The sequence below is a fragment of the Herpailurus yagouaroundi genome, unplaced genomic scaffold, assembly GCF_014898765.1.
Source record: "Herpailurus yagouaroundi ecotype Mexico unplaced genomic scaffold, PumYag 248, whole genome shotgun sequence".
Classification (NCBI taxonomy): domain Eukaryota; kingdom Metazoa; phylum Chordata; class Mammalia; order Carnivora; family Felidae; genus Herpailurus; species Herpailurus yagouaroundi.
Window position 1 is genome coordinate 4,646,081 of NW_024412465.1, and position 25,092 is coordinate 4,671,172.

General features: G+C 49.2%; 1 protein-coding gene and 1 non-coding gene across 2 annotated transcripts in view; one reads left to right on the top strand and one right to left on the bottom strand.

Moving 5' to 3' along the window:
- The window catches only part of PRKX (protein kinase cAMP-dependent X-linked catalytic subunit), a 38,793-nt gene that overhangs the window by 7,243 nt on the left and 6,458 nt on the right, over nt 1-25,092 (top strand). The window contains exons 3-6 of the mRNA XM_040460148.1: nt 6,521-6,784; nt 13,472-13,591; nt 18,437-18,532; nt 21,241-21,298. Coding sequence (XP_040316082.1) covers nt 6,521-6,784; nt 13,472-13,591; nt 18,437-18,532; nt 21,241-21,298 — 538 coding nt within the window. The remainder of the gene's footprint in view (nt 1-6,520; nt 6,785-13,471; nt 13,592-18,436; nt 18,533-21,240; nt 21,299-25,092) is intronic.
- TRNAR-UCG (transfer RNA arginine (anticodon UCG)) lies at nt 18,063-18,147 on the bottom strand. Its single transcript has one exon. It is a non-coding gene; the product is annotated as a tRNA-Arg (tRNA).

Sequence of the window (25,092 nt, forward strand, 5' to 3'; positions counted from 1 at the left end):
GGCAGGGTTTTTATATGGTAGTCAAGTCCACAGGCAAAAATTCCCTCTCCCTTGGAAACCTCATGTTTTTTTGGGGGGGGGGGGGGGGGGCGGGGGTGGCTCGTAACGCCATCGACTGATTAGACGAGGCCCACCCATACAAGAGAGAGTCATGTGCTTCTTCTAAAGTCAATTGACACTAGATGTTAATCACGTCAAAAAAAAAAAAATCTTCATAGCAATATCGAGGCTCGTGCTTGATCAAATGTCAGTTTTGTCCTGGTCCATTCCGCCCCTCGGCTGGTCCTCCCGTGTTCCCTCCCCAGCCAGCGTCTTTCAGGCTGCGTTCTATCCACGCCTGAGCCACAAGGGCTCATTCTCTCGCCGCCTTCTCTCGGACGCCTCGTGCTCACGAACGTGGTTCGGATCTGCTTACGCCTCCTCGTGGGGCAACGTAGGGAACCGTGGGACAACGGTGAGCAGTCAGCGAGCAGGGATATTTGGGACGGTCACAGGGGGGCTGATTCCACCCGTTAGGGGCATTATTCCGGAAGCCTCCTTCTGATGCTTGCGTCCTGTCTGCTGGAATGGGAAAGAGTGCATGGCACGGCTCGAGGGCTCCGTCCGTCTTACCTCTTCTTTTTAAATGTTCGCTTATTTTAGAGAGAGAGAGAGAGAGAGAGAGAGCGGAGTAGGGGCTGAGCAAAAGGGAGAGAGAGAATCCCAAGCAGGCTTCGTGCTGTAGAGCACAGAGCCCGACGCGGGGCTCGCACTCATGAACCGTGAGATCACGACCTGCCCCGAAATCAACAATGGATGCTTCACCGACTGAGCCCCCCAGGCACCCTGTCTCTACCTCTTCTTCTTAGTGGTCCCGGGGCTTGGGCTTTGTCCCCATGACGTTGCTGTTTCTGGATTGCTCCGCCTGGGCACTGCTCACATCTGGGGGCGGATGGCCGTCTGACCTGGGGCTTCCTGTGCCCTGTGGGTGCTGACCGACATCCCCGGTCTGCACCCACTGATGGCAGTGTCCCCTCCTTTCCCAGTCCTGAGCATCACAGTAGCCCTGGGCGTTTGCAGGGGGTGCTGAGGGCCCCCTGTGCACTTGCCGGGGACTGGCTTCCAGGCAGCCCCAGGAGGCGGTCACCCCGTCTCCGGCTGGCAGAGTGGTGTATTTGGGGTGGGCACACGCCGAGCAGGGTGGGCGGGTGATGCTGTAGATGCCACTTTGCCGACGAACAGGACGCAGCTGTCTCTGCACGGAGGAGGTGCTCAGCCCCCTTCAAGGTGCCGTCAGACCGAGCCACCGAGGGCGGGTAGGGGACCCTTGGGGAACAGAGCTGGAGGACACCCTAGGCTGGGGGATGAAGCAAGGTAAGGGTGCCTCGGGCCAGGGCTGGTTGCCATGGAGCCTGGGTGGAAAGTGGAAGGAACTTTCCAGAGCCTCAGGTTGCACAGAGACATGAGTCCAAAGGGCTAGGGTGACGCCCAGGGATGGTGTTTGCTTTTCTTGTTTTCATGGCGGAAGCCCAGCTTTATACCCCGGCGTCGGGAGACAGGACGACAGCCGTTGTTAAATGAAGGAGGCTGACTTTCGAATCGGCTACGACGGCCACACGCTTTGCAAGGGAAAGACGGCGGGTTGGTCGGTGTCACGTCGAAGGTGTTGCTGGGGGTTGTGGTCAGGGTCAAGCTGCGTTTGCTTTCCGTAGATTCCCACGTGCTCTGGAATGCGTTTCAAAACGATCATTTCTTCGTTGTGCTACAATGCACCTGAACCGAAAATTGGCCATTTTACCTATTTTCCAGTGCACAGCTCAGTGGCATTGAGCACATTCACGCTGTTGTGCAAGCATCCCCACCAGCATCTCCAGAACTTTCCGTCTCCCCAAACTGAGACTCTGCCCTCTTAAACACTGGCTCTGTTCCTTATCCCCAGCCCCCCGTCTTACCATCTACTCTCATCTCTATGGATGTGATGCCTTCAGGGACCCCGTATACGTGGCATCAGGCAGAATTTGTCCTTCTGCGTCTGGCTTATGTCACTGAGCATCAGTTCCTCAATGTCAATCCTTGTGGCCGATGCAGAACATCCTTTTTCAAGACTAAGTCATATTCTACTGTGTGCATGAACCACGTGGTGTTTATGCATCCGTCCACCCATCCATCCATCCACCCATTTTCTATCCATCCATCCATCCATCCATCCACCCATCCACCTATTCATCCATCCATCCATCATCCATCCGTTCATCATCCATCCATCCATCCATCCATCCATCATCCATCCGTTCATCATCCATCCATCCATCCATCCATCCATCCATCCATTGACACTTGTGTTGTTTCCACGTTCTGGCTCTCGTACTTTGTGTTAATGCCAACTATCTGTTCGTGTACCTGCTTTAACTGCTTGGCTGCATTTTCCGTGTCGAGTTATATCTCCTTCCTGTTTGTGGAGGAGCTGAAGCATTTTCTCTTGTTGGTTTTCTTTTCTTTTTCTGCTCCCCTTGTGTAGGGCTTTCCTTTGTCTCTTCTTCCCACCCTCCTTCAGTGCCAGGTAATCACATGGACAGTCTGATACAGATCTTTGTGTCCTTAAAGCGCGTGTGCGCGCACACACACACACACACACACACACACACACTCAGGCTCTGTGCTGTCAGGGCAGAGCCCCACACGGGGCTTGAATTCAGGAGCCATGAGATCGTGACCTGAGCCGAGGTCAAGAATTGGACCCTCAACCGACTGAGCCACGCAGATGCCCCTACATACTGAATTTTCGACCCAGGAATGACTCCTTTTCTCATCCCACTCGTGATAAACCCACTTACTTCTTTCTGCGCTTGCATTTTCATTGTTTTTTAGCCTCTACGCGAGGCGCGGAGCCCCGCAATGAACTGGTATTAATTAACAAGCGGATTGGCCAACATGATTCATCCTGTTTCTCCTTCTCTAGGCTCAGATTTTAAGTCGTTTGTGGCCACCTGGACCCCTCGTCTCTGCCCGCAAGCCCCAAGGGATGACTAAATACTTGCCATTGTGTCTTTGAATATTGTGGCTCTTATCAGTAACCCCCCACGCGTTGCACCTTCTCTCCGTACGAGAAAAGCCTTGTTTTTCGACTACTTGGGGAGTACTCCACAGCACACTTGATATATAGTGACTTTCGTAGGATTGTTATTGATGCTTTGTTGGATCTTATTGAGAGATTTGTGGGACAGATGTGTCTCCACATATCCTTACACACCGCTGTCCTGTGCCCCACTCAGTCGTTAGTGTGTGACATTTGTCCCTGTGATGTTGGGATTTTTGGCAAGAAATAGATGTTTGTTCTTTTTGTCCCTGGCACCGAGGCCCTAAAACCCTTGGAATTTCCTAAGGGAGCAGAGTGACAAAGGTGGCTTTTGTTATGTGAATGAGGTGACTTTTGGAGAACCTCCCCGCCCCCCCAGGGCAGAGGGCTGGTTGCCGGGGAAACTAATCCTGTAATTGGAGGCTTGGGCTGCTCAGACCCACCCCACATCTCCGGGGAGGGGAGAGGGGCTGGAGTTTGAGTTAATCCCCAAAGGCCAATGATTTCATCAACCTCGCCTACTTGATGAAGCCTCTATGAAATCCCAGAAAGACGGGGTTTGGGAGTTTCCGAGTTGGTTGGTGAACTTGGGGAGATTTGGAGGAGACTGCTCACCTGGAGAGAGCACGGAAGGTTCCCCACACCTGACCCCCCGCTTCTCTTCCATCTCGGCCATTCCTGGCTTCTATCTCTTTATCTTAAACCGGTGTTTCCCCTGAGCTCTGTGAACCGCTCTAGCAGATTAATGGAACCCAAGGAGGGGTCTTGGGTGACAAGCCGGACTTGGAATTGGCGTCTGAAGTGTGTGTGCTGGGCCATTGTTTTAGGACTGCGCCCTTCTCCTGTGGGATCTCTGTGGTCTCCAGGTCGACCGTGTCAGAATTGAGTTGAATTGTAGGATGCCGGGTTGGTGTCCCAGAATCGCTTCATGGTGTGGGGGAAGGAACAGCGATGCGTGTTGAAATTGGGAGCAGAAGGGTAGACACTAAGTCCTATCTTTGCCCAGATACGTCTGTATGTCAACCTGCTCGTGCCCCAAATTGCAGTTCAGCTGGAACGCAGGTGACAGACTCCTGTCGTTGACCCACTCCTTCTGCCTGGGTCTCCTGGTCTCCACCCATGCAGTCCTTGGGTCTATGCACCTTCCACTTGGCTGATTAATCCCAAAAGCTCCCTTTCATTCCTTACCACTGGCTGTCTCTTGGCCCTGTTCTAATCTCCCCCATTGTGAATTCTCTCCTGTGCCTTTGAAGGGTGAAATCAGGTTGCATGAAAACATGGCGCTGCATTGTTCTCTAGAGCTGAGAAAGGCTCTGCGTGGATTATGATCCTGGCTGCGAATCAGTAGGAGCGACAACAGGATATATCCACAGAATGGGTGCATCCTAATTGATGAAGAGACTGTGTGCGCGCGTGCATGCACACGCATGCACGTACTTACGCATTTGCGAGGTGGGAAGGTAGGGTCCTGCGTATTTTTTCAGCTTTTCAACCAAATTCACAGCTGTAGAACACGGTAGTGCCGTGACCTGTGTAGTTTTGGCCACTTGGGGTCTTTTCAAGGGCTGAGTGCCATGCCCAAACTCTGGAACACCATGCTTTTTCCGATGGGTTCTAGCCAAATTTACCACCCGTCCTGTTCCAGAGAAATCCACAGTGTCTCCGGCTTACATACAGGTTTCATTCTACACGTGTACCACCCAGGTGCTATCTGGAGCCTAGACCATATTTGCCCACCAGAACGGTGGATTCATTGTTGGATCCCCACGACAGCAGAGGGTGCCTGCCATATGCATTTGTGACACCGAGCCTTGGTAGTGAAGCCTCCCCGGAAGGAATGTTCTTGCTTTACTAATCAAGAAGTCAGTCGGTGGCCCAGTCGGTTAAGGGTCCGATGTCGGCTGGGGTCACGGTCTCGAGCCCCGCGTCGGGCTCTGTGCTGACAGCTCGGAGCCTGGATCCTGTTTCAGATTCTGGGTCTCTCCATGTCTCTGCCCCTCCCCTGCTCATGCTCTGTGTCTCTCTGTCTCTCAATAATAAATAAACCTTAAAAAAAAAAAAATGAAAAAAAAGAAGTCCTCACGTCTGCACTCCCTGTACCAGCTTGGAGACAACATGGCATCCGTGCAGAGGCCGCGAGTGAACAGGTGCCGTCCCGAAAGGCATCCTCACCCCGAAGGCGCTGTGCGTTTGCACACGCATTTCACGGACACCTTTTGCGTATACGACCGTGGCTTGGTAGCACGTGTACCCGTCAATGGTCGGCAAAATGAACATGCGTTTTAATTTTGATTTCATTTCTTATTTTTCTAACATTCGTTTATTGTTGAGAGAGACAGAGCATGAGCAGGGGAGGGGCAGAGAGAGGGGGAGACACAATCCGAAGCAGGCTCCGGGCTCTGAGCGGTCAGCACAGAGCCAGATGTGGGGCTCGAACTCACGAGCCGCGAGATCGTGACCTGAGCTGAAATCAGACGCTTAAATGATTGAGCCCCCCCGGGCACCCTGGTGAGCCCATTTTACCTTAATCCCCTCTTTAAGGACCTTATCCCCTAATACGATCACATTTTGAGGTCCTGGGCATACGGCTTCTGCATATAATTTTGGGTGACAGAATTCATCCTGTGGGACACTTTGTTATCACAACATGCTCTTGGGGCTCAGTTGGTGAAGTGGCTGACTTCAGCTCAGGTCATGATCTCACAGTTTGTGAGTCCGAGCCCCTCATTGGACTCTCCGCTTAGCACAGAACCCGCTTCGGATTCTGTGTATCCCTCTACCTCTGTCCCTCCCCCGTGCACGTGCTCTCTGTCTCAAAAGTAAAATAAACAGCAAAAAACAAACGAAAAACATGGTAGCAGATTACATCTACGTATGCATATTCAAGCATCTGTTCCCCTATGTGAATATCTCAATATCTAAGTATACGGCACCTTCCTTTTTTTTAAGTTTATTTATTTATTTATTTATTTACAGAGAGAGAGTGGGGAAGGGGCAGAGAGCAAGAGAGGGAGAGAAAGAATCTGAAATGGGCTGTTTACTGCCAGTGCAGAGCCTGATGCAGGGATCAAACCCATGAACCATGAGATCGTGAGTTGAGCCGAAATCAAGAGCTAGATCCTTGGGGCGGCTGGGTGGCGCAGTCGGTTAAGCGTCCGACTTCAGCCAGGTCACGATCTCGCGGTCCGTGAGTCGGGCTCTGGGCTGATGGCTCGGAGCCTGGAGCCTGTTTCCGATTCTGTGTCTCCCTCTCTCTCTGCCCCTCCCCCGTTCATGCTCTGTCTCTCTCTGTCCCAAAAATAAATAAACGTTGAAAAAAAAAATTAAAAAAAAAGAGCTAGATCCTTAACCCACTGAGCCCGCCCCGCGCTCCTGTCCATACGGCGTCTTACTGCCCGTTCACGCCCGCGCCCTAACGTCTGTGTGTCCCTGGCGCAGCTCTGACTCCCATGTGCCGTCCCACAGGTTCTGGACGTGCCACGATGAGCGCTTCCTGTACATGCTCATGGAGTTCGTGCCCGGCGGCGAGCTTTTCAGCTACCTGCGGAAGCGAGGCCGCTTCTCCAGCAGCTCTGGGCTGTTCTACTCTGCGGAGATCGTCTGCGCCATTGAGTACCTGCACTCAAAGGAGATCGTCTACAGGGACTTGAAGCCGGAAAACATACTGCTGGACAGGGATGGCCACATCAAGCTCACCGACTTTGGGTTCGCCAAGAAACTGGTAGACAAGTGAGTGACCGTTTTCACCCGTTTCAGCCCACTCGCCCGGTGCCGCGTCCGGAGGCCAGTGTTGTGTGCTCCGTGGCCGCGAGTGTGTAAGTGACGTCCTGCCTTCTTTGTCTTCTGTGCCAGACTTCCCTTCCTTGCATAGCGGCCTCAAGTCTATCCGTGGGGTTGCAAATGGCGGGACCTGCTTTTTCGGGGCTGAATAATACTCCCCCCATGCACCAGGGTTCCCTTTTCTCTGCATCCTTGACAACACCTCTCCTGTCTTGCCTTTTTGATTCCAGCCCTTGACAGGTGTGCGGGGGTGTATGTCGAATTAGTGATTCTTTTTATCACAATCATACAGGTGCATGTGTACTGTGCATGGAGCTCTCTCCCCTCCCCCCGATCCCGGCCACTTCTTTTTTTAAAAAAATTTTTCTTGAATGCTTATGATTTTTGAGCGACCGTGAGAGTAAGAGCACAGATGCTGGATCGGGGATGAGTTGAGTTCCAGGAGCAAACAATAATTCTATAAGGTGAAATCTTACGCAGTTGGGCATACGATGCTTTTTTTTGTGTGCGCTTCGCCCCATGATCCGCAGTGCTCCATTTAGCTGAGGACATGTTCGGACCTAGTGTGTACGATCATAGAATATACAACGTATAAACGTCCAGCCTTTAGCTTAAGTGAGGCTAATGCACTTGTAAAGCCCGTGTGTGTTGATTTCCACGGGTCTTTAAGTGCCGCCAATCACAGAGACCATATTCTCTCTCCGTGAGGAGTAATTCAGCCTTTATAGATACAATTCAGGGCAGACAGTACCGTAAATCCCATGCATTTAAGCACGGCGCATTCGTGGCATATTTCATCAAAAATATCTCATCAGATACTTCATCAAAAATATTTCATCCAAATAACCTGAAAACAAAAGAAACAAAAAAACCTACAAAACCGACATGCGATGTGATGGGAGTGTCTACACAGCGTGAAAGAAAATTTTCCACACCCGTCTCTATATCCTTCCACCTTACTTGCCTCTTTGGACTCAGGATCTAAAATTCTATCCAAAACCAAACCTTTAGACCCAGACAAGCCCCACATACTGAGTCACCCAGGTGCCCCAAGAAGCCTTGTTTTAAAAAGTAAAATTTTAATAAGATAGCATACTTAACCCACTCCATCTCAAGTATGATTATTCCAACACATAACCCGTGCAAACAGTTGGGCGCGTTTACGTGAATTTTTGGTGCATCTCAGGGTACTACGTTTTCATCAGAAACACTTGCTCTGTGCTTTCACCCATAAAATTTACAGTTGGGAAGATAGACACACATGGCCAGGCTTTCCAAAAATACTGGAAACTTTCTCAGCAACTGTAGTGAGTATTGGGTTTTAAATTTAAGTGTAGGGGCACCTGGGTGGCTCAGTCGGTTGGGCGTCTGACTTCGGCTCAGGTCATGATCTCGCAGTTCGTGAGTTCGAGCCCCGCGTCCAGCTCTGTGCTGACAGCTCAGAGCCTGGAGCCTGCTTTGGATTCTGCCTCCCTCTCTGTCTATTCCTTCCCCCGCTCGCACTCTGTCTCTCTCAAAAATGAATACACATTAAACAAGTTTTAAGTTTAAATTCATTAAAAGTGGATTAAAATTTCAATTCCATAGTCATTCCAGGTCATGATCTCAGGGTTGCGAGTTTGAACCCCATGTTGGGTGTAGAGATTACTTACAAATAAAATCTTAAAAAAAAAAACAAAAAGAAAAGAAAGAAAAGAAAAACCTCCCCATATTTTTCCATTTCTTGATGACGTGGGGATAGCTAAGGTGATAATTCTATTCCTCATGTTATGGAAACGTCTGCATTTATGAGAACGTTGATTTTGGTCGGGAGCAGTTATGCACGTTGTGATGCGGTCAACTTCCATCTGATTATCCCCGTGGAATTTCCCGTATTCCCTTTGTAAGAATAAGGCCCATAAAAGCAAACTGGTCTTCCATACCCCTGTGAACGGAGACCCTATTAACACATCGTAGCTGGTTTAGAATATTGGGGCCGTCCCCCGTTGGCATCACGTCGTAGAAAGTCCTTACGCTCCCTTCTCCGCTTTTCGTTTTCTTTAAGTCCTTTTATTTGGAAGTCTGATTCCAACCATCCCGCCTTAAAATGTTTCACGCATTCGCTTGCCTCTAAGTTTGGCGAGCAGTGTTCCTCTGCAGTTAACCCATCATGTCCATTTAAGACTAAATGGATGACGGTGGTGTTGTAGATAACGTCATGCAGTTAATTTACTTAAGACATTGAGTTCGGGGAAAGAAGGCCTCATTACCATCTCGATCTATTGCTTTGACAAACAACTTCATTTTTTTTTATTTTAATTTTTTTTTAACGTTTATTTATTTTTGAGACAGAGAGAGACAGAGCATGAACGGGGGAGGGTCAGAGAGAGAGGGAGACACAGAATCGGAAACAGGCTCCAGGCTCCGAGCTGTCAGCACAGAGCCCGACGCGGGGCGCGAACTCACGCGAGATCACGCGAGATCTCGCGAGATCATGACCTGAGCCGAAGTCTGACGCTCAACCGACTGAGCTACCCAGGCGCCTCCGTAGTTTTTAAAATTCACATGTTTCATTGAGTGCCGTCCTTTGGATTTTCGTGCCTGACATCTTGCTAGGTAATAAGTAACATTGTTGCCAGTCTTTTACAATAGTTCCTTAACGTTCTCAAACACCCACCAGAGGGGAGAGAATTGTTGACCTTGAATCCTGTATGCCTCTCACCCAGATTCAGTGGGCATCAAACCTTTGCCACCTGATTTGAGGGTTTTTTTTGGGGGGGGGGCTTTATTTATTTATTTTTTTATTATGAAATTTATTGTCAAATTGGTTTCCATACAGCACCCAGTGCTCAACCTGATTTGAGTTTTTACCTCTCCCACATTTTTTTCTTACATTATTTACTTTTTATTTTTTCAAACTTGTTTTTAAGTTTATTTATTTTGAGACAGACAGAGCAAGTGGGGGAGGAGTAGAGAGAAGGAGAGAGAGAATCCCAAGCAGGCTCTGCTCTGTCAGCACAGAGCTTGACTTGGGGCTTGATCTCATGAACTGTGAGATCCTGATCTGAGCCAAAACCAAGAGTCAGACGCTCAACTGACTGAGCCACCCAGGCGCCACTGTTTGTTACATTATTTTAAAGTAATTACTCACCATGCTATCTCTAATGGAGAGTGATTTAAAAAAATAACATCAATACTTTATCACATTTTTTTTGATGTTTGTTTATTTTTGAGAGAGAGAGATAGAGAGCAGGTGAGGGGCAGAGGGAGAGGGAGACACAGAATCCGAAGCAGGCTTCAGGCTCCGAGCTGTCAGCACAGAGCCCGATGCAGGGCTTGAACCCATGAGCTGTGAGATCATGACCTGAGCCGAAGTCCCACGCTCAACCGACTGAACCTCCCAGGCACCCCAATGCCCTGAGGATATTTGCCATCCATTGCTTTGCTCATCGGTGAAGTGAAAATTATTCCTACTCCTTAGGATTGTTGCTAAGAATGGATGGATCTGCTAATTGGAAAGTACATACTTAGGACATTTCCAGGCACATAGTAAGCACTGAGCATACATATGTTGCTTCTGACTTTATCATCCCTGCCATCAGTATCACCATCATTATCACTATGACCATCCATTGTCGTCACCTTCATCACCATCACCACCATTATCATCATCACCTTGACCATCATGACCACCATGATCACCAAGATCACCACCATCACCATCACCACCATGACCATCATCACTATGACCACCATCATCATCACCTTGACCATCATGATTACCAAGATCACCGTTGTCCCCATTACCACCCTGACCATCATCACTATGACTGTCATCATCACCTTGACCACCATGACCACCATGATCGCCGAGATCACCACCATCACCATCACCATCCTGACCATCACCACCATGATCATCATCACCTTGACCATCATCATCACCATGACCATCATTACTGTGGCCGTCATCATCACCTTGACCATCATCACCGTGACCGTCATCATCACCTTGACCATCATCACTGTGACCGTCATCACCACCTTGACCATCATGACTGTGACCGTCATCACCACCTTGACCATCATGACTGTGACCATCATCATCACCTTGACCATCATCACTATGACTGTCATCATCACCTTGACCATCAACATCACCATGAACGTCATCATCACCTTGACCATCATCACTGTGACCATCATCATCACCTTGACCATCATCACTATGACCGTCATCATGACCTTGACCATCATCACCATGACCGTCATCATCACCTTGACCATCATCACCATGACTGTCATCATCACCTTGACCATCATCATCACCATGACCATCACCTTGACCATCATCAATATGACCACCATGATCGCCAAGATCACCACCATGACCATCATCACTATGACCGTCATCATCACCTTGACCATCATCATCACCTTGACCATCACTGTGACCACCATGATCGCCGAGATCACCACCACGACCATCACTGCCATGACCATCTCACTGTGACCATCATCATCACTATGACCGTCATCATCACCTTGACCATCATCATCACCATGACCCTCATCACTATAACTGTCATCATCACCTTGACCATCATGACCACCATGATTGCCGAGATCACCACCACGACCATCACTGCCATGACCATCACCACCATGACCATCATCACTATGACAGTCATCATCACCATCACCATCATCATCAATATCATCACCATCATCATCACTGTCCTCACCTTCACAACCATCTCCATCACCACCATTACTGTGGACTGAATTATGTCCCTCCAAAATTCATATATCGAAACTTTAACCCCCCGAAGTGACTGCATTTGGATACACTGCTTTTAGGAGGTACTTGAGGTTAAACGAGGTCAGGAGAGTGAGAGCCTAGTATGATAGGATTGATGGCTGCCTCCTCACCGTGTCCTCACATGGTAGAAAGAGATGTCTCTGTCTGTCCCCCTCCTTATAAGGACACCAGTTACCGAGTTAGTCTATCTTCATCCAATATGACCTCCTCTTAACTTGATTCCATCAGCAAGATCCTATTTCCAAATAAGATCACATCCACGGGCTCTGGGGTTTAGGACTTTTGGGGGAAGACCGTTCACCTCCGTACAGGTGCCAGGACGAGCGATTCGAGGTGCGCTTTGCAGAGTCGTGTTTTTCTTCCGTTAACGCCGCCCACACAGTGGAAGTGATAGCCGTGCGCAAACTGAGAACCTCGGGTGTCCCCTTGCCTTCTCTCCGAGAGCCGAGTGAGCTGAGAGACATGAGACCAGGTGCATAGACAATTCACAGCCTGCGCCGGCGGTCTCTGCATAACATCCAGGGCTGTCTGTCTGTCTTTACCTACTTACTGAGGTCCGAAGCTCTCTGTTGCAATTTATGCCTCTCTGTGCAGCCAAGAAGCACTAGACGCTTTAGCCGGAGGCTCTTCCTCTAGAGAGGTGTCCGCCTACCCCAGGCCACTTAGAAATTCCCTCTGTGCCCCTTACGCTAGGACAGAGCCAGAAAGATACTCCCCTTTCCAAATGGAAGTGGAGACGCTGTACCTAATGTATATATAATGCGGCCACCTGTGCATTTAGGAGCTCAGAGCCCGATTGCCAGCTGGCTTCAGGCAGCCTTGGGAGCCCGTAAGTTGGCAAGGTGGGCAGAGGTGTTCTGGAGATGGGCTCAGGGTCTCACGTATCAGAGTCTTAGTGGGCGAGGGGTCGTCAGCCATCCAGTGAGACCACGTGGGAGTCAGTATGACCGTCTTCTGGACCTCCAGACTTGGGTTTTCAGAGGTTTTCTGTTCCTTGCCATCAGTTGACTTATGTTCCCTGAGACGACACACCGTGTCCCGTAGAACGTGCGGGTCCAGCCCGCAGGTGCTTCAGAAGGAAGGTTCTGCATGTGAGTGGCCGGCGTGGGGAGTGCGTGCCTTTCCCAAGGCTGCCGTAACAAAGCACCGCGACGGTGGGGGGGCTCGGATGACGACATTCTGCGGTTCCCTCACTTCCAGCCCACGGTCCTCTGCGCGGGGCTAGAAGCTAAATTTTTGGCAAGTCTCACCTCCTCTGTGGAGAAAATCCTTCCCAAAGCCCCCCCTTGCTCCATTTCAACCCCAAATATCCCAGGGTCCCTTAACCTCAGGATTTCTAGAAACCACTGGGGAGAGTAAAATGACCTTGAACCCACAGACACCTTGAAAACACGTCAGATCTTTTCGGGAGCAGGTGGAAAGTTCACAGCATTTCCTCCCTGAGGACAGAAGTACTTTGTTGCTGGGGGCTCTTGATGGGACCCCCAAGACAGGAGGTTATGAACGAATTCTTGCATTTGTTTTCTGTATCATTGCCTAGGAAAACCGGTACTGTGGCTTTTTTGCATTTCGAGTAATAATGGTGAAGCGACAGCCAACGGCGGGTGGTGGTCATACCAAGCGTGTATTTTTGCTTGTATCGGGATAGATGAGTGTTGGTAAGGGAACGAATCCTGGTCCACAATGCCAGTATCTCTGTCCAGCGCGGTGTGTCTGCGGGATGGGGAGGGACATGGCTGTGATGGCCGAAGCCATTGTCACGCGTGGTCCTCCTGAGACGCACGCGTTCGCCAAGCACAGCTAACTCTTCTGTGCATGCTGTTCTCTGTCCCCAGGACGTGGACGCTTTGTGGCACGCCCGAGTACCTGGCCCCCGAAGTCATCCAGAGCAAAGGCCACGGGAGAGCTGTGGACTGGTGGGCGCTTGGCATCCTGATATTTGAGATGCACTCGGGGTGAGTAGGGCTCCCGTGGAGAAAAAGGAAGTCCACTTGCTGACGGGGTACCTCCCTTTCCTGCTTCTAGAACCGTGCTTTCCGCTGGCCAACACCTGTGCCAGCTTCCCAGTCAGTGCCAGCATGACCATGGGGACCCACAGGTAAGTGCGCTTTCGTAAGAGCAAAAGTGCCCACCACAAGCACCGGCCGTTGGGACGTCTACACTGTGTCTAAGTGGTCCTGCCTCCCGTGAATATAATATTAAATCTTTCGCTTGGACCCTTTTGGAGCAGTGGACAGAGCTAAGCAATTAGAGCACGTTTCGGATGAAAGTAAATAAATCCGCATGGAGTTCAGGACGTTATGAAGGAGCAGAGAGCGTGCCGTGCCCATGGTCGCTTGGCGTGAGGTTTGCAAAGTCACCCTGTCCCGTCGTCCGGATGCCAGAGGTGTTTCACATGTTATCAAGGCATCGTCATGGTGAAAAACTCCAGTCTGGCTTAGGCATGACGCGGGTGTGACGCTCTTTTACCAGAAGCATAAAGCAAGCATCCCATGCTTAGCAAGTGTGGACGTGGGGATTCCTCCTGGTCCCATGGAGGAAAGCTCTTCTCTCATGGTGTGGATGACGGGCATCCGGTGTGTCAGGTGCCAGGAGACTGGCCGGGGGCTCCTGGATGTGCGGGCCTCACTCCGTGTCCTTTGTCCTCTGTCTTTAGCTTGCTTGTTTCCTGCTGGGGAGATCAGCAGACACTCGGCCAAACCTGGACCCCATTCCACACCTGATATCCCTGTAGGGCAAGACCAGAGATTTTTGCCTGGAAACCTTCCCCTTCGGCTTGAAAAAAAATGATGGAAACGGGTGTATTTCTGCACGGAGGGTGGGGCCAGCGTGGAATCTGTGAAAGCCTGAATTTCTTTGTGTGTCTATTGATTATCTCAGTATTTATCAACTGTTTACCTATATATTTATCATGTTTTAGCTATCATGTGTCTGTCGTCTATGATCACCTCTCTACCAGTCTGTCTATGCATTCTGTGTATCTATCCTATCTGTTTGTGTATCTAATCCACTTGTCTCTATATACCTACCTGACTGTCGTCTGTCTATCCATCCATCCATCTATCCAGCTCTCCATCTATATTCATCTATCTCTGTATCTATCTATCATCTATCAACGTGTCTGCCTACCTATCTGTCTTTCTGCCTATCTATCTATCTATCTATCTATCTATCTATCTTCCTACCTGTCTATGTATCTGTCCGATCTTTCTGTCCATCTGTCTGTTTACCTATCATCATCTGTGTATGTATCTATCTATCCATCTATCTCTTCCATCTGTCCATCCATCCATCCACCCATCCATCCATCCATTACCCCATCACCTATCTGTCATCTATCTGGTCTTCTGTATTTTCCATTAACTCTTGGCTCAGATGTCTCGAGCAAATCACACAGAAACAAATTTCTTAATAGACACCCAGCCCGTGAAGTGCCAGGCAGACCAGAAGGTTAATATGAATCACACACAGGGTTCATCCGTTAAGAAGATAAAACGGTTGTGAATATTTATACGTCCAAATTCATCAGATTCCCCTCAGATGGCCTGCAGCTTATATCCCTTCCTTCATATTACTGACCGCTAGAGGTCACCATTGCTTAACAATAAATGAACCTTGGCGTCCAGGGCTTTAATAGATGAGGTTACGAGCAAGGTTTTCTTTGTATTGCTAGCTATGTTCTATTAGGATACGTTCTACTTACAGAATTTAATAATGGGAAATATTGTTAGTAAGTACAGTTTTGGAACATATTGTTAGACTATAAGGAAATTATTGGAATTAAATAGAATAAAATAAAATTAGATTATAATAGGACATATTCGAATGAATATATTAGGATAATTATGTAAATAATTATTGGGATGATTAAAATACTATTAGGATATATATAATCCATTCAAATATTAGAAAACACTGTATTAGAATATTAGAAAATAGAACGTTTCTCTTTTTAATGGAATATCATCGATTTCTAATATATTTCTAATATAATATTAGGAGTAGAATAGAAAATAGTGCAGGTACCTATGCTTTTACATTAACATATTTCTGTTTTACACATCTCCAGTTGGAGTGAGTCTGGGTTTTCTGGAGGGATTTCTTTTACTTTTCTTTTTTTTTTTAATATTTATTTATTTATTCATTTATTTATTTTGCTTACTTAGTTTTGAGAGACAGAGAGAGACAGAGCATGAGCATGGGAGGGGCAGAGAGAGAGGAAGACACAGAATCGGAAACAGGCTCCAGGCTCTGAGCTGTCAGCACAGAGCCCCACGCGGGGCTCGGACTCACAAACTGCGAGATCATGACCTGAGCCAAAGTGGGACGCGGAACCCACTGAGGCCCCCAGGCGCCCCTGGAGGGATTTCTTGACAGTGATGACTGTCTGTGCCACAAGCCTGGCTGATCCCTCCTGGGCATGCCTTGGTCCCTGCAGTTGTACGAGACTCCGCCCTCACCTGGACCTGTTCTGAATTTCCTCCTTGCTCCCTGCAGCTGCTCCCTGTGTTGGCCAGGGGACATTTCCCTGGCAGGAGCTGGAGTTGTCCCCCCCACACACCAACGAGGCCACCATTGCTGGAGTTGTATGGGGAAAACAAAAACAAAAATGTATGCACATTCAGCTCCGCCGTCAGAAAAAAAAGGCCATCGCAAAACTCCTCACAGACGCTTGAGGAACCCTCGGGTTCCCTGGGACCCCGTATTGAGGATCGTGGCCAGCCGGCTTCACCGAGTGCCCCTCAGACGCTTTCTTACCCTACACTCGGCCCCTCACCCCCTCGCACAGCCCCGCTCGTTGTCTTTGCCCCTTTTTCTACAGGACGCACGTTTTACGTTTTCTACGCAAGTCCCAGGTCTTTGAGGAAAAGCAGCGAAAAGAACGGTGAACGGGTCGCACCTGCCCTTTCTGTTTTTTCTGCAGAAAAGTTCTTTCTTCTTGACAGACTCTTGCCTCGAACCCATGTCCCCCAGGCTCGCCCCCAGTGTGGTTTTCTAAGAGGGTGACGGGGAACGTGACGTTGGCACGATGTGGCCTCTTTCTGGACGATCCATTCTACTGGAAGGTGTAGGTGGCTGGGTCGGATCTGGAAAAGGCATCATGCAGCGATGATCTTCTTTTTCCGCTTGTTAAACTCCTGCTGACATAGCTTCCCGGTGACGCGGTCCTGTAACGCCTGCTTCCTGAGAACACTTTGTTTCATGCTGTCCTTAAACGTCGTTAGGTACGTATGACACATTTTCTCCTGGTGTCGGACGAGCGCGTTTCCCCGATGAAATCATACGGCCCGGTGTCCTCAGATGGGCCCGCCACCCGAGAACGGACGACGACGACTCTCCCAACCCTGGTTACACAAAGCATCTGGCAGACGAGGGAAGGTTGGCTCGGGAGCTGTTAACTTGATAGGCGTAGTCGGATGGTGAGGACCGGCTGAGAATCTGCGTGCGTGTAGACCTTTCCTCCCGAGCCTGGTCTGGCCGGGTTCTCAGTACGGGGCAGCTCGTAACTCTGGAAGCAACGGTGGTCGGAGGAGTTGGAGTCATGAGACCCTAATCACCGGCCGCTCCGAGACACGGCGCTTGTCTGCACGACGCTGAGTCTCTGTTCATGGATCTGGAACGTCACTTCAGAAAACAACGCGATTTCCTGCCTGCGTCGCCCACGGCCACACGTTCACCTTTATGCAGCGTTTTCCACGTCCCCTTCTCACCTGCCTCCTCTCCCTCAACGTGCCCATTCATTTCCTTTTTTTGTACGTTCTGTTCTGTTCTTTGTTTTTTCCATATTCCACTTCTCTGTAATGTACGTGCAGAGGTAATGGGTCTATTCTGTGCATCAGAAGCTGGCAGGACAGATGGCTAAAACCATGGTGGCTTGGGATAGGAATTTATCGTTTTTCCGTTCTGGAGACCCGAAGGTTGAGATCCAGGCACGGGCAGGGCTGCTGAGATCCAGCAGGCTCCAGGGGACGGTCCTTCCTGCCTCTTCCAGCTTCTGGAGCTCCAGGCGTCCCTGGGCTCGTGGCCGTGTCCCTCCCGTCTCTGCCTCCCCCTTCACGCGGCTTCTCCTCTGTGTCTGTGTCTCCTCTTTTGTCTCTTACAAGGACATCTGCCATTGGATTCAGGGCCCCCCTCAACCAGGATCGGCTCATCTCCGACCCTTCACTTACCCACATTTTCAAAGAGTGTCCAAAAAAGCTCAGATTCACAGATTGTCAGGGTAAGAAGGTGAAAAAAATTGAAAAAAATAAAAACAACTGTGCTCTGTTTTGTTTTCTGTCATTTGTTTTTATTTTTTTCAATTTTTTGTTTATTTTTTTAAATGTTTATTTTTGAGAGAGAGACAGAGCGTGAGCAGGGGAGGGGCAGAGAGAGAGGGAGACACAGAAGCTGAACCAGGCTCCAGGCTCCGAGCTTTCAGCACAGAGCCCGACGTGGGGCTCGAACCCACGAACCATGAGCTCATGACCTGAGCCGAAGTCAGATGCTCAACCAACTGAGCCACCCAGGCACCCTGTGATGGGGTGACATTTTTAATGCCAGAGGCCGACCCCCACAGTCGATCGCGTGCTCTAATGGTCATTGCCTTGTCTACGCTGGCCATTCCTCTGCTGCATTCTTTTCCTTCTGGAACCAGCCGTGCTCCGTGTGTCCCAAGGTTCCGGCGTCCCCAGCGTGCAAGGAAGGAGTCCATGTGCAACAAATTGTGCCCTGCATGTGTGTGGAGTGGAAATCGTTAGGAAGCAGGATTTTTTCCGTGCTTGCTCTCCGCTAAAAATAGATGTTTATTTTTCTTACAGGTTTCCTCCGTTTTTTGATGACAACCCATTTGGCATTTATCAAAAAATTCTCGCGGGCAAAATAGATTTCCCCAGACATTTGGACTTCAGTGTAAAGTAAGTAAACCATTTTTCCTCCTCCTGGTGGGGGTGGTGGGGGCGTGTTGATTTGGAAAGGACATCAGATTTCCCAGACACGGCATCTGCCCAGCAGGATAGCATCTTGCATTATGAATGTGTCGTGACACAACTCTTTGGGTCATTCTCTTTTCCCCTGGAAGGGAAAACGTTCTCATTATTCTCGTATAATGATGCTTCCCCTTTTCACAACTCTTGGCCGGATTTTATGCCTTTTGAAAGAAATGACATTTACAAGTAGCCAGTGAAGGCATTTGTTAATTGCATTTACTAAGAGAGCCCTTCGGGTATTTGACGAGAAGGGTCCCCCCTCCCCATCGCCCCCCCCCTCCTTTATCGAGTTTTACGGTTGGCAGAAACATGGATGACTTTAGCAACGTTTGTCTTTTTTTCTCCTGCTTGAATTATTTTCCTTCCTAAATTCTTTCTTTCACGCTGAAATTTAGACTGATGAACATCTGCTGCAAGAACTTTTCTGTGGGTTCAGTGTTAGTAACTTTGGGAATGCATTTCATGAAGTTTGTGGCGGGGGGGTGCGGAAAACTAAGTTTTGTTTTGTTTTTTTTTTTAATTTTTTTTTTAACGTTTTATTTATTTTTGACACGGAGAGAGACACAGCATGAACGGGGGAGTGGCAGAGAGAGAGGGAGACACAGAATCGGAAGCAGGCTCCAGGCTCTGAGCCATCAGCCCAGAGCCCCGACGCGGGGCTCGAACTCGCGGACCGCGAGATCGTGACCTGAGCTGAAGTCGGACGCTTAACCGACTGAGCCACCCAGGCGCCCCTAAGTTTTTAAAAACACAAGAATGGTTTCTTTTTAAATTTATTTTTCACGTTTATTTATTTTTGAGAGACAGAGACAGACAGAGCGTGAGCAGGAGAGGGGCAGAGAGAGGGAGAGACACGGAATCCGAAGGAGGTTCCAGGCTCCGAGCTGTCAGCACAGAGCCCGACGTGGGGCTCGAACCCACCGACCGTGAGATCATGACCTGAGCCGAAGTCGGACGCTCAATCAACTGAGCCTCCCAGGCGACCCTCCAGGCAGGCTTTAAAAGACTAGCAAGAGGAGGTTCCATTTAAAAATAACCATCCAGAAGGGGGACACCCTGTGCCGTGAATACGAAGACACTGAGATGCCAAGACAGATACAGCACGCAAAAAGGTTTCTTTTCTCTCGAAAGAAATGAAAAATATTGTATAGAATTTCCATCCCGTGGTCCAACCAGGGACCCTGGGACCCTGGACCATTACATAGATCACCACGGGTCTTGGGATGTCAGCCTTCCCAGCTGGTCATGGAGCCTGGGGTGCGGTGTGAGTCTGGCTATGTGCTCCTGAGCCCGGGACATCAGGCACATCAGGAAAGCTTAGTCACTGAAAGCTGCATCATGGAGTTTTTGAATCTGGGCTGTGGGTCTTTCGATTGGCCTGGGGGGTTTCGATATCTATTTTTTTTTTGCATGTTATATTAAAAGGCTCATTTTATGCACAACGATTTTTTTAATGTTTTTAATGTCTTCTTTATTTTTTTTCATAATTTAAATCCAAGCTAGTTAACATAGCATGATAGTGATTTCAGGAATAGAATTTAGCGACTCATCACTTAACGACACTCAGTGCTCGCCCCAGTAAGTGTCCTCCTTAAGGCCCATCATCCATTTAGCCCATCCCCCACCCACCTCCCCTCCAGCAGCCCTCAATTTGTTCTCTGTATTTAAGAGTCTCTTATGGTTTGCCTCCCTCTCTTTTTTTATCTTAATTTTCCTTCCCTTCCCCATGTTCATCTGTTGAGTTTCTCAAATTCCACATATAAGTGAAATCTTATGATACTTGTCTTTCTCTGACTAATTTCGCTTAGCATAATTCCCTCCAGTTCCATCCACGTAGTGACAAATGGCAAGATTTCATTCTTTTTGATTGCCGAGTAATACTCCAGTGTGTGTATGTGTGTGTGTGTGTGTGTGTGTGTATACACCACATCTTTTTTTTTTTTTTAATTTTTTAATGTTTATTTAGTTTTGAGAGAGACAGACAGAATGCAAGTGGGTTGGGACAGAGAGAAAGGGAGGTACCGAATCCGAAGTAGGCTTCAGGCTCCTAGCTGTCAGCACAGAGCCCGACGTGGGGCTCGAACTCACGAGCGGTGAGATCACGACCTGAGCTGAAGTCGAATGCTCAACCGACTGAGCCAGCCAGGCGCCCCCCACATCTTCTTTTTCCATTCATGCATCGATGGACGTTTGGGCTCTTTCCATACTCGGGCTATTGTCGATAGTGCTGCTATAAACATTGGGGGGCATGTGTCCCTTTGAAACAGCACGCCTGTATCCCTTGGATAAATGCCTAGTAGTGCAATTGCTGGGTCGTAGGGTCGTTCTATTTTTAATTTTTTGAGGAGCCTCCATTGTGCTTTCCAGAGCGGCTGCACCAGTTTGCATTCTCACCAGCAGCCTGCACAATGATTTCATCCGCGTTTCCTCAGCCCTGTGATCTCTGTGTAGCCCACCCAGCTTTGCATACGTTACTTAGAAACTGATAATCGGTTAAGAAACAAGGGCTAGGAAAGGTTGAGGCCAAAGGGAAACTGATCCTCTCTCCAAATGCCGACCGTGTGGCTGTGGCCGTCCTGTGCTTGCCCGCTTCCATATCAAGATGTGTATACTTTCTGTCTCTTTCCCCCCAATAGGGACCTCATTAAGAAACTGCTGGTCGTTGACAGAACGAGACGGCTCGGAAACATGAAGGTCAGTGTTTGTTTCTGTACGTATCACCACTCTTTGCCCCGTCACTTCTCACCACACATCCCTATGTATGGAAACAAAGGCACGGTATTGGTGTTTGATGATTGGACAGATTTCACATCTGGGTGTCTGGGTGTGCCCCGTCCGACTGGGTCTACACCCCATCCCATTTCTCTCCCAACGAGGAAATGACTCAACCGTGATCTCGCGGCTCTCGGTATTTTGCTGGTTTGTTTCTGCTTTTCGAATAGTGTTACTGACCTACACGTCACATACTGTGTGCAGCCCTCACCACATTCAATGTTACAGAAATTTCCTTCATCTCAGAAAGAAACCCCATACCCTTCTGCTGTCGTTACGCTATCCTTCTGTGCCTCCTGCCCTGAGTAACCACTAATCTACTTTGTGTCTCTGTGGATTTCCCCATTCTGGGCTTTCCTGTAAATGAATCACACCATCAGTGACCTTTTGTGTCTGGCTTCTCTCCCTGAGCGTCATGTTCTCAGGGCCCATCTGTGGGCTAGCAGGTGTTAGTGCTTTATTCCGTTTGATGACTGAGTCATACCCTGATCATGGATGGACCCCGTTGTGTTTCCCTATTCGCCTGTTGTTGGACGCTTGTGTTGTTCCACCTTTGGGCTGTTGTGAATGGCGAGATAAACATGCGTGTGCACATTTGCGTGCGAATTAATCATTTGAGGTGGACATTGTGTATGATTTCCACACGCTTTTCATGTGGAGGGAAACATATTTAAGGGATTGTTGCATAAAGGGTATGGTATCTTCTGTGCATGTTATGGTTGTGTTATGGGATCTCCGAGCCTAAGAGAGTGCGCGAACATCTTAGCTATTTCTAGTTCTGGACGTCCATGGAGGAGCTTAAACTTGGGCCAGTGCATTGGCCTTGTCTGCTCTAATCTTGGAGGACACAGACCTGTGTGTGAGGCTTGGTCTCCAGCGAGCTCTCGGGTCGCTCTGTGTATGTGGGTGTATTTGTGTCACTGTGGCTGCTGCAACAAAGGACCGGAAGTTTGAGATCCAGACGGGGCAGGACCACTCAGATCCGGGCAGAGCAGGGCTGGGTGCCCTCCTGAGGCTCCAAGGAAGGGTTCTTCCTGCCTCTTCCAGCTTCTGGGGCTCCAGGCGTCCCTGGGCTTCTGGCCACGCCCCTCCCATCTCTGCCTCTGCCTTCACATGACTTCTGCTGTGTGTCTGTTTGTGTCTCTCCTCTTCTGTCTCTTATAAGGACACCTGTCACTGGATTTAGGGCCACCCTGATGACCTCGTCTTAACTTGTTTACATCTGCAAAGACCCTATTTCCACACAATTACACTGACAGGTACCAGGGCTAGGACTTCGATGTATCCCTTTTGCGTAGGGCACAATTCAACCCATAACAGTGGTCTCATTTGTCCTTCACATCATTCCCGGACACTGGCTCCTATGTCCACGTCTCCAAGGAGGGTCTTAAATGTTAATTTATGGGATGTTACTGGTGCAGGGAACACATCCACGAAACAGATTAGTCCTCCGTTCGATCTTACTGCCGTTTTATGACAAGTCGTATGAAAATTGCCTGATGGCTTCACAGCTAAGCCTTGCTAGAATTGCTTGCCATGTGATTTGTTTACGTTGCCCGATTAGAAATGGTGTGATGGGCTTGTGAGGGGTGTTATCCATAAGAGGCTAGCGCCTAGGACTCTAACTTGAACAACCAATAACCCGGCCACTGCACGTGGTAGTCGGATGCCACAGCCACGGAGTAGTAGTGAGGGAAACCCTCCAGGATCAGAAGCTCTCCCTACTCTTCCTCAACCTGATGTTTTAAAAATAAATGTTGCTTTTTCAGAAGAGTTTTAGATGTGGAGAAAAACTAAAAAGGTAGTACAGAGAGCTCCCGAATACTCACACCCAGTTTCCCTCATTCCGAACATCCTACTCCAACGTGCCATGTCTGACATGATTGGCTAAAGTCCAACTCTGTTCGATGTTGTTCAGTTTCCCCCAGTGTCTTCTTTGTGTTCAGGAATCACATCGGTGTCCCATACTGCATTTCGTCATCGTGTCTCCTTTGGTTTTTTTCTGTCTTTTTTTTTTTTTAATGTTTATTAATTTTTGAGAGAGAGAAACAGAGCCTTGGTGGGGGAGGGGCAGAGAGAGAGGGAGACACAGAATCCGAAACGGGCTCCCAACTGTCAGCCCAGAGCCCAACGCGGGGCTCGAGATCTTGAGAGTTTGAAGACTTACCAGTTATTTTGTAAAATTCAGCTCTACTGGGATTTGTCACATGTTCCTGTCAGGATTAGCCCGGGATTATGGGATTTGGGGAAGATTTCCCCCACCCAGCTAAAGACCCCCAAACCCACAGAGATAAATTGGATTTTCTCTGTTCCTTTCAGTTCCTATAATTTCATGTCATCACTTTGGTCTGTCACATGCATTTTGGAGGCGGCGGGGGGGGGGGCGGAATATTGCCTGTGTTTGTGTTTTCAAGGAGGCTCCTCCCATGTGAGGTGTAATTGACATAACATTGTGTTGGTTTCAGGTGTGCGTCATAACGACATGATATTTGTGTTTGTTTCCTGTAAGGAGCAAAGATAATTCTTTCACGTGGACATCTCGCTAAAAACGTAGGGGTGGCGTGTTGTGTGTCCCAGAAAGTCTTCGGGACCTGCTTCTGTGTGTTGACTTCCAATCAAATACAGCTCTGATGACGGTTAAAATGTACAATGCATGTGTCACTTGCGTCCCTGGTGCGCCGCATCCAAATAGAGGTAGAGGAGGCAGGCCTGCTGTGCTTCTCTAGGTACCTTGGCCCCTGGGGAGGTGAGCCGGCCTGCCTGGAGCAGTTTGGGTTTGCAGAGAAGGAGGCACAGAGCTAGGCCATGGGTGCTCCAGGCTTTCATCTGAGCCCCTCCGTCCAGGAATGCGGTCTGGATGTGTCCTCGCAGCAGCCTCTTCTTACGAGTGGACACGTGCCGTGGTAATGCCACAAACACGCAGCCAGGAGCAGGGTCCTTGGCCACGACTTCAAGGACGACGCAGATGCCCCATCGGTAGAACGTGACGGGAGGAGCTCAGTGACCACGCCAGGCCTCCTGGGATGTTCCGACCTAGGGAATCTGGAAAAAGCACACACAGACATCCAAGCTAGGACTTACGGTCTGGGTGGGGTTTCGCCATGTGGACACTGGCTGGAAGAGGCTACAGAGACTGCCTCATCAAAATGAAAATATGTTCCCGAGTAGTAAGCAGTCTAGTGCAGGTTGCGTGTAGATGGACGTGTGTGCTTTCGCCAGGCTGACCGTCTCTCCGTTCTGTGCGGTGTTGTTGTCCTTGTCAGGGTGTGTCCCTGCCTTCCGGGGTGGTGGTTGTAGCTTCCCGCTGCACGTGTGCCCGTTGTAGGCTTTCTCCATCCACGCACTCATTTGTCTATGGAAAAGGGCATGTGTTCCCAGTGTAGAGCCCAAGGGCCTTAGCTTGGCGTTCAGCGGCCTCCTGCTTCCTCCCCAGCTCAGCTTAGGGTGCACTGATCTTCATGGTGCAGCCTCACGCCAGCCGTGGTGAGCTAATCACCCCTCCACACAGCTTTCTCCGTGTTCACTGCCCACCTTGCTGGTTTTCTCCTGTTAATGCCCTTTATCTGCACTCTTTCTTCCTTGTGTTCTACCTGTCTCCCTGTCCGCCTATTTGTCTGTCATCCACCTATCCATCTATCCACCCTGTATATCTGTCTGTCTATCAATCTATTATCTGTCCATCCATCCATCCATCCATCCATCCATTGTCTATCAAT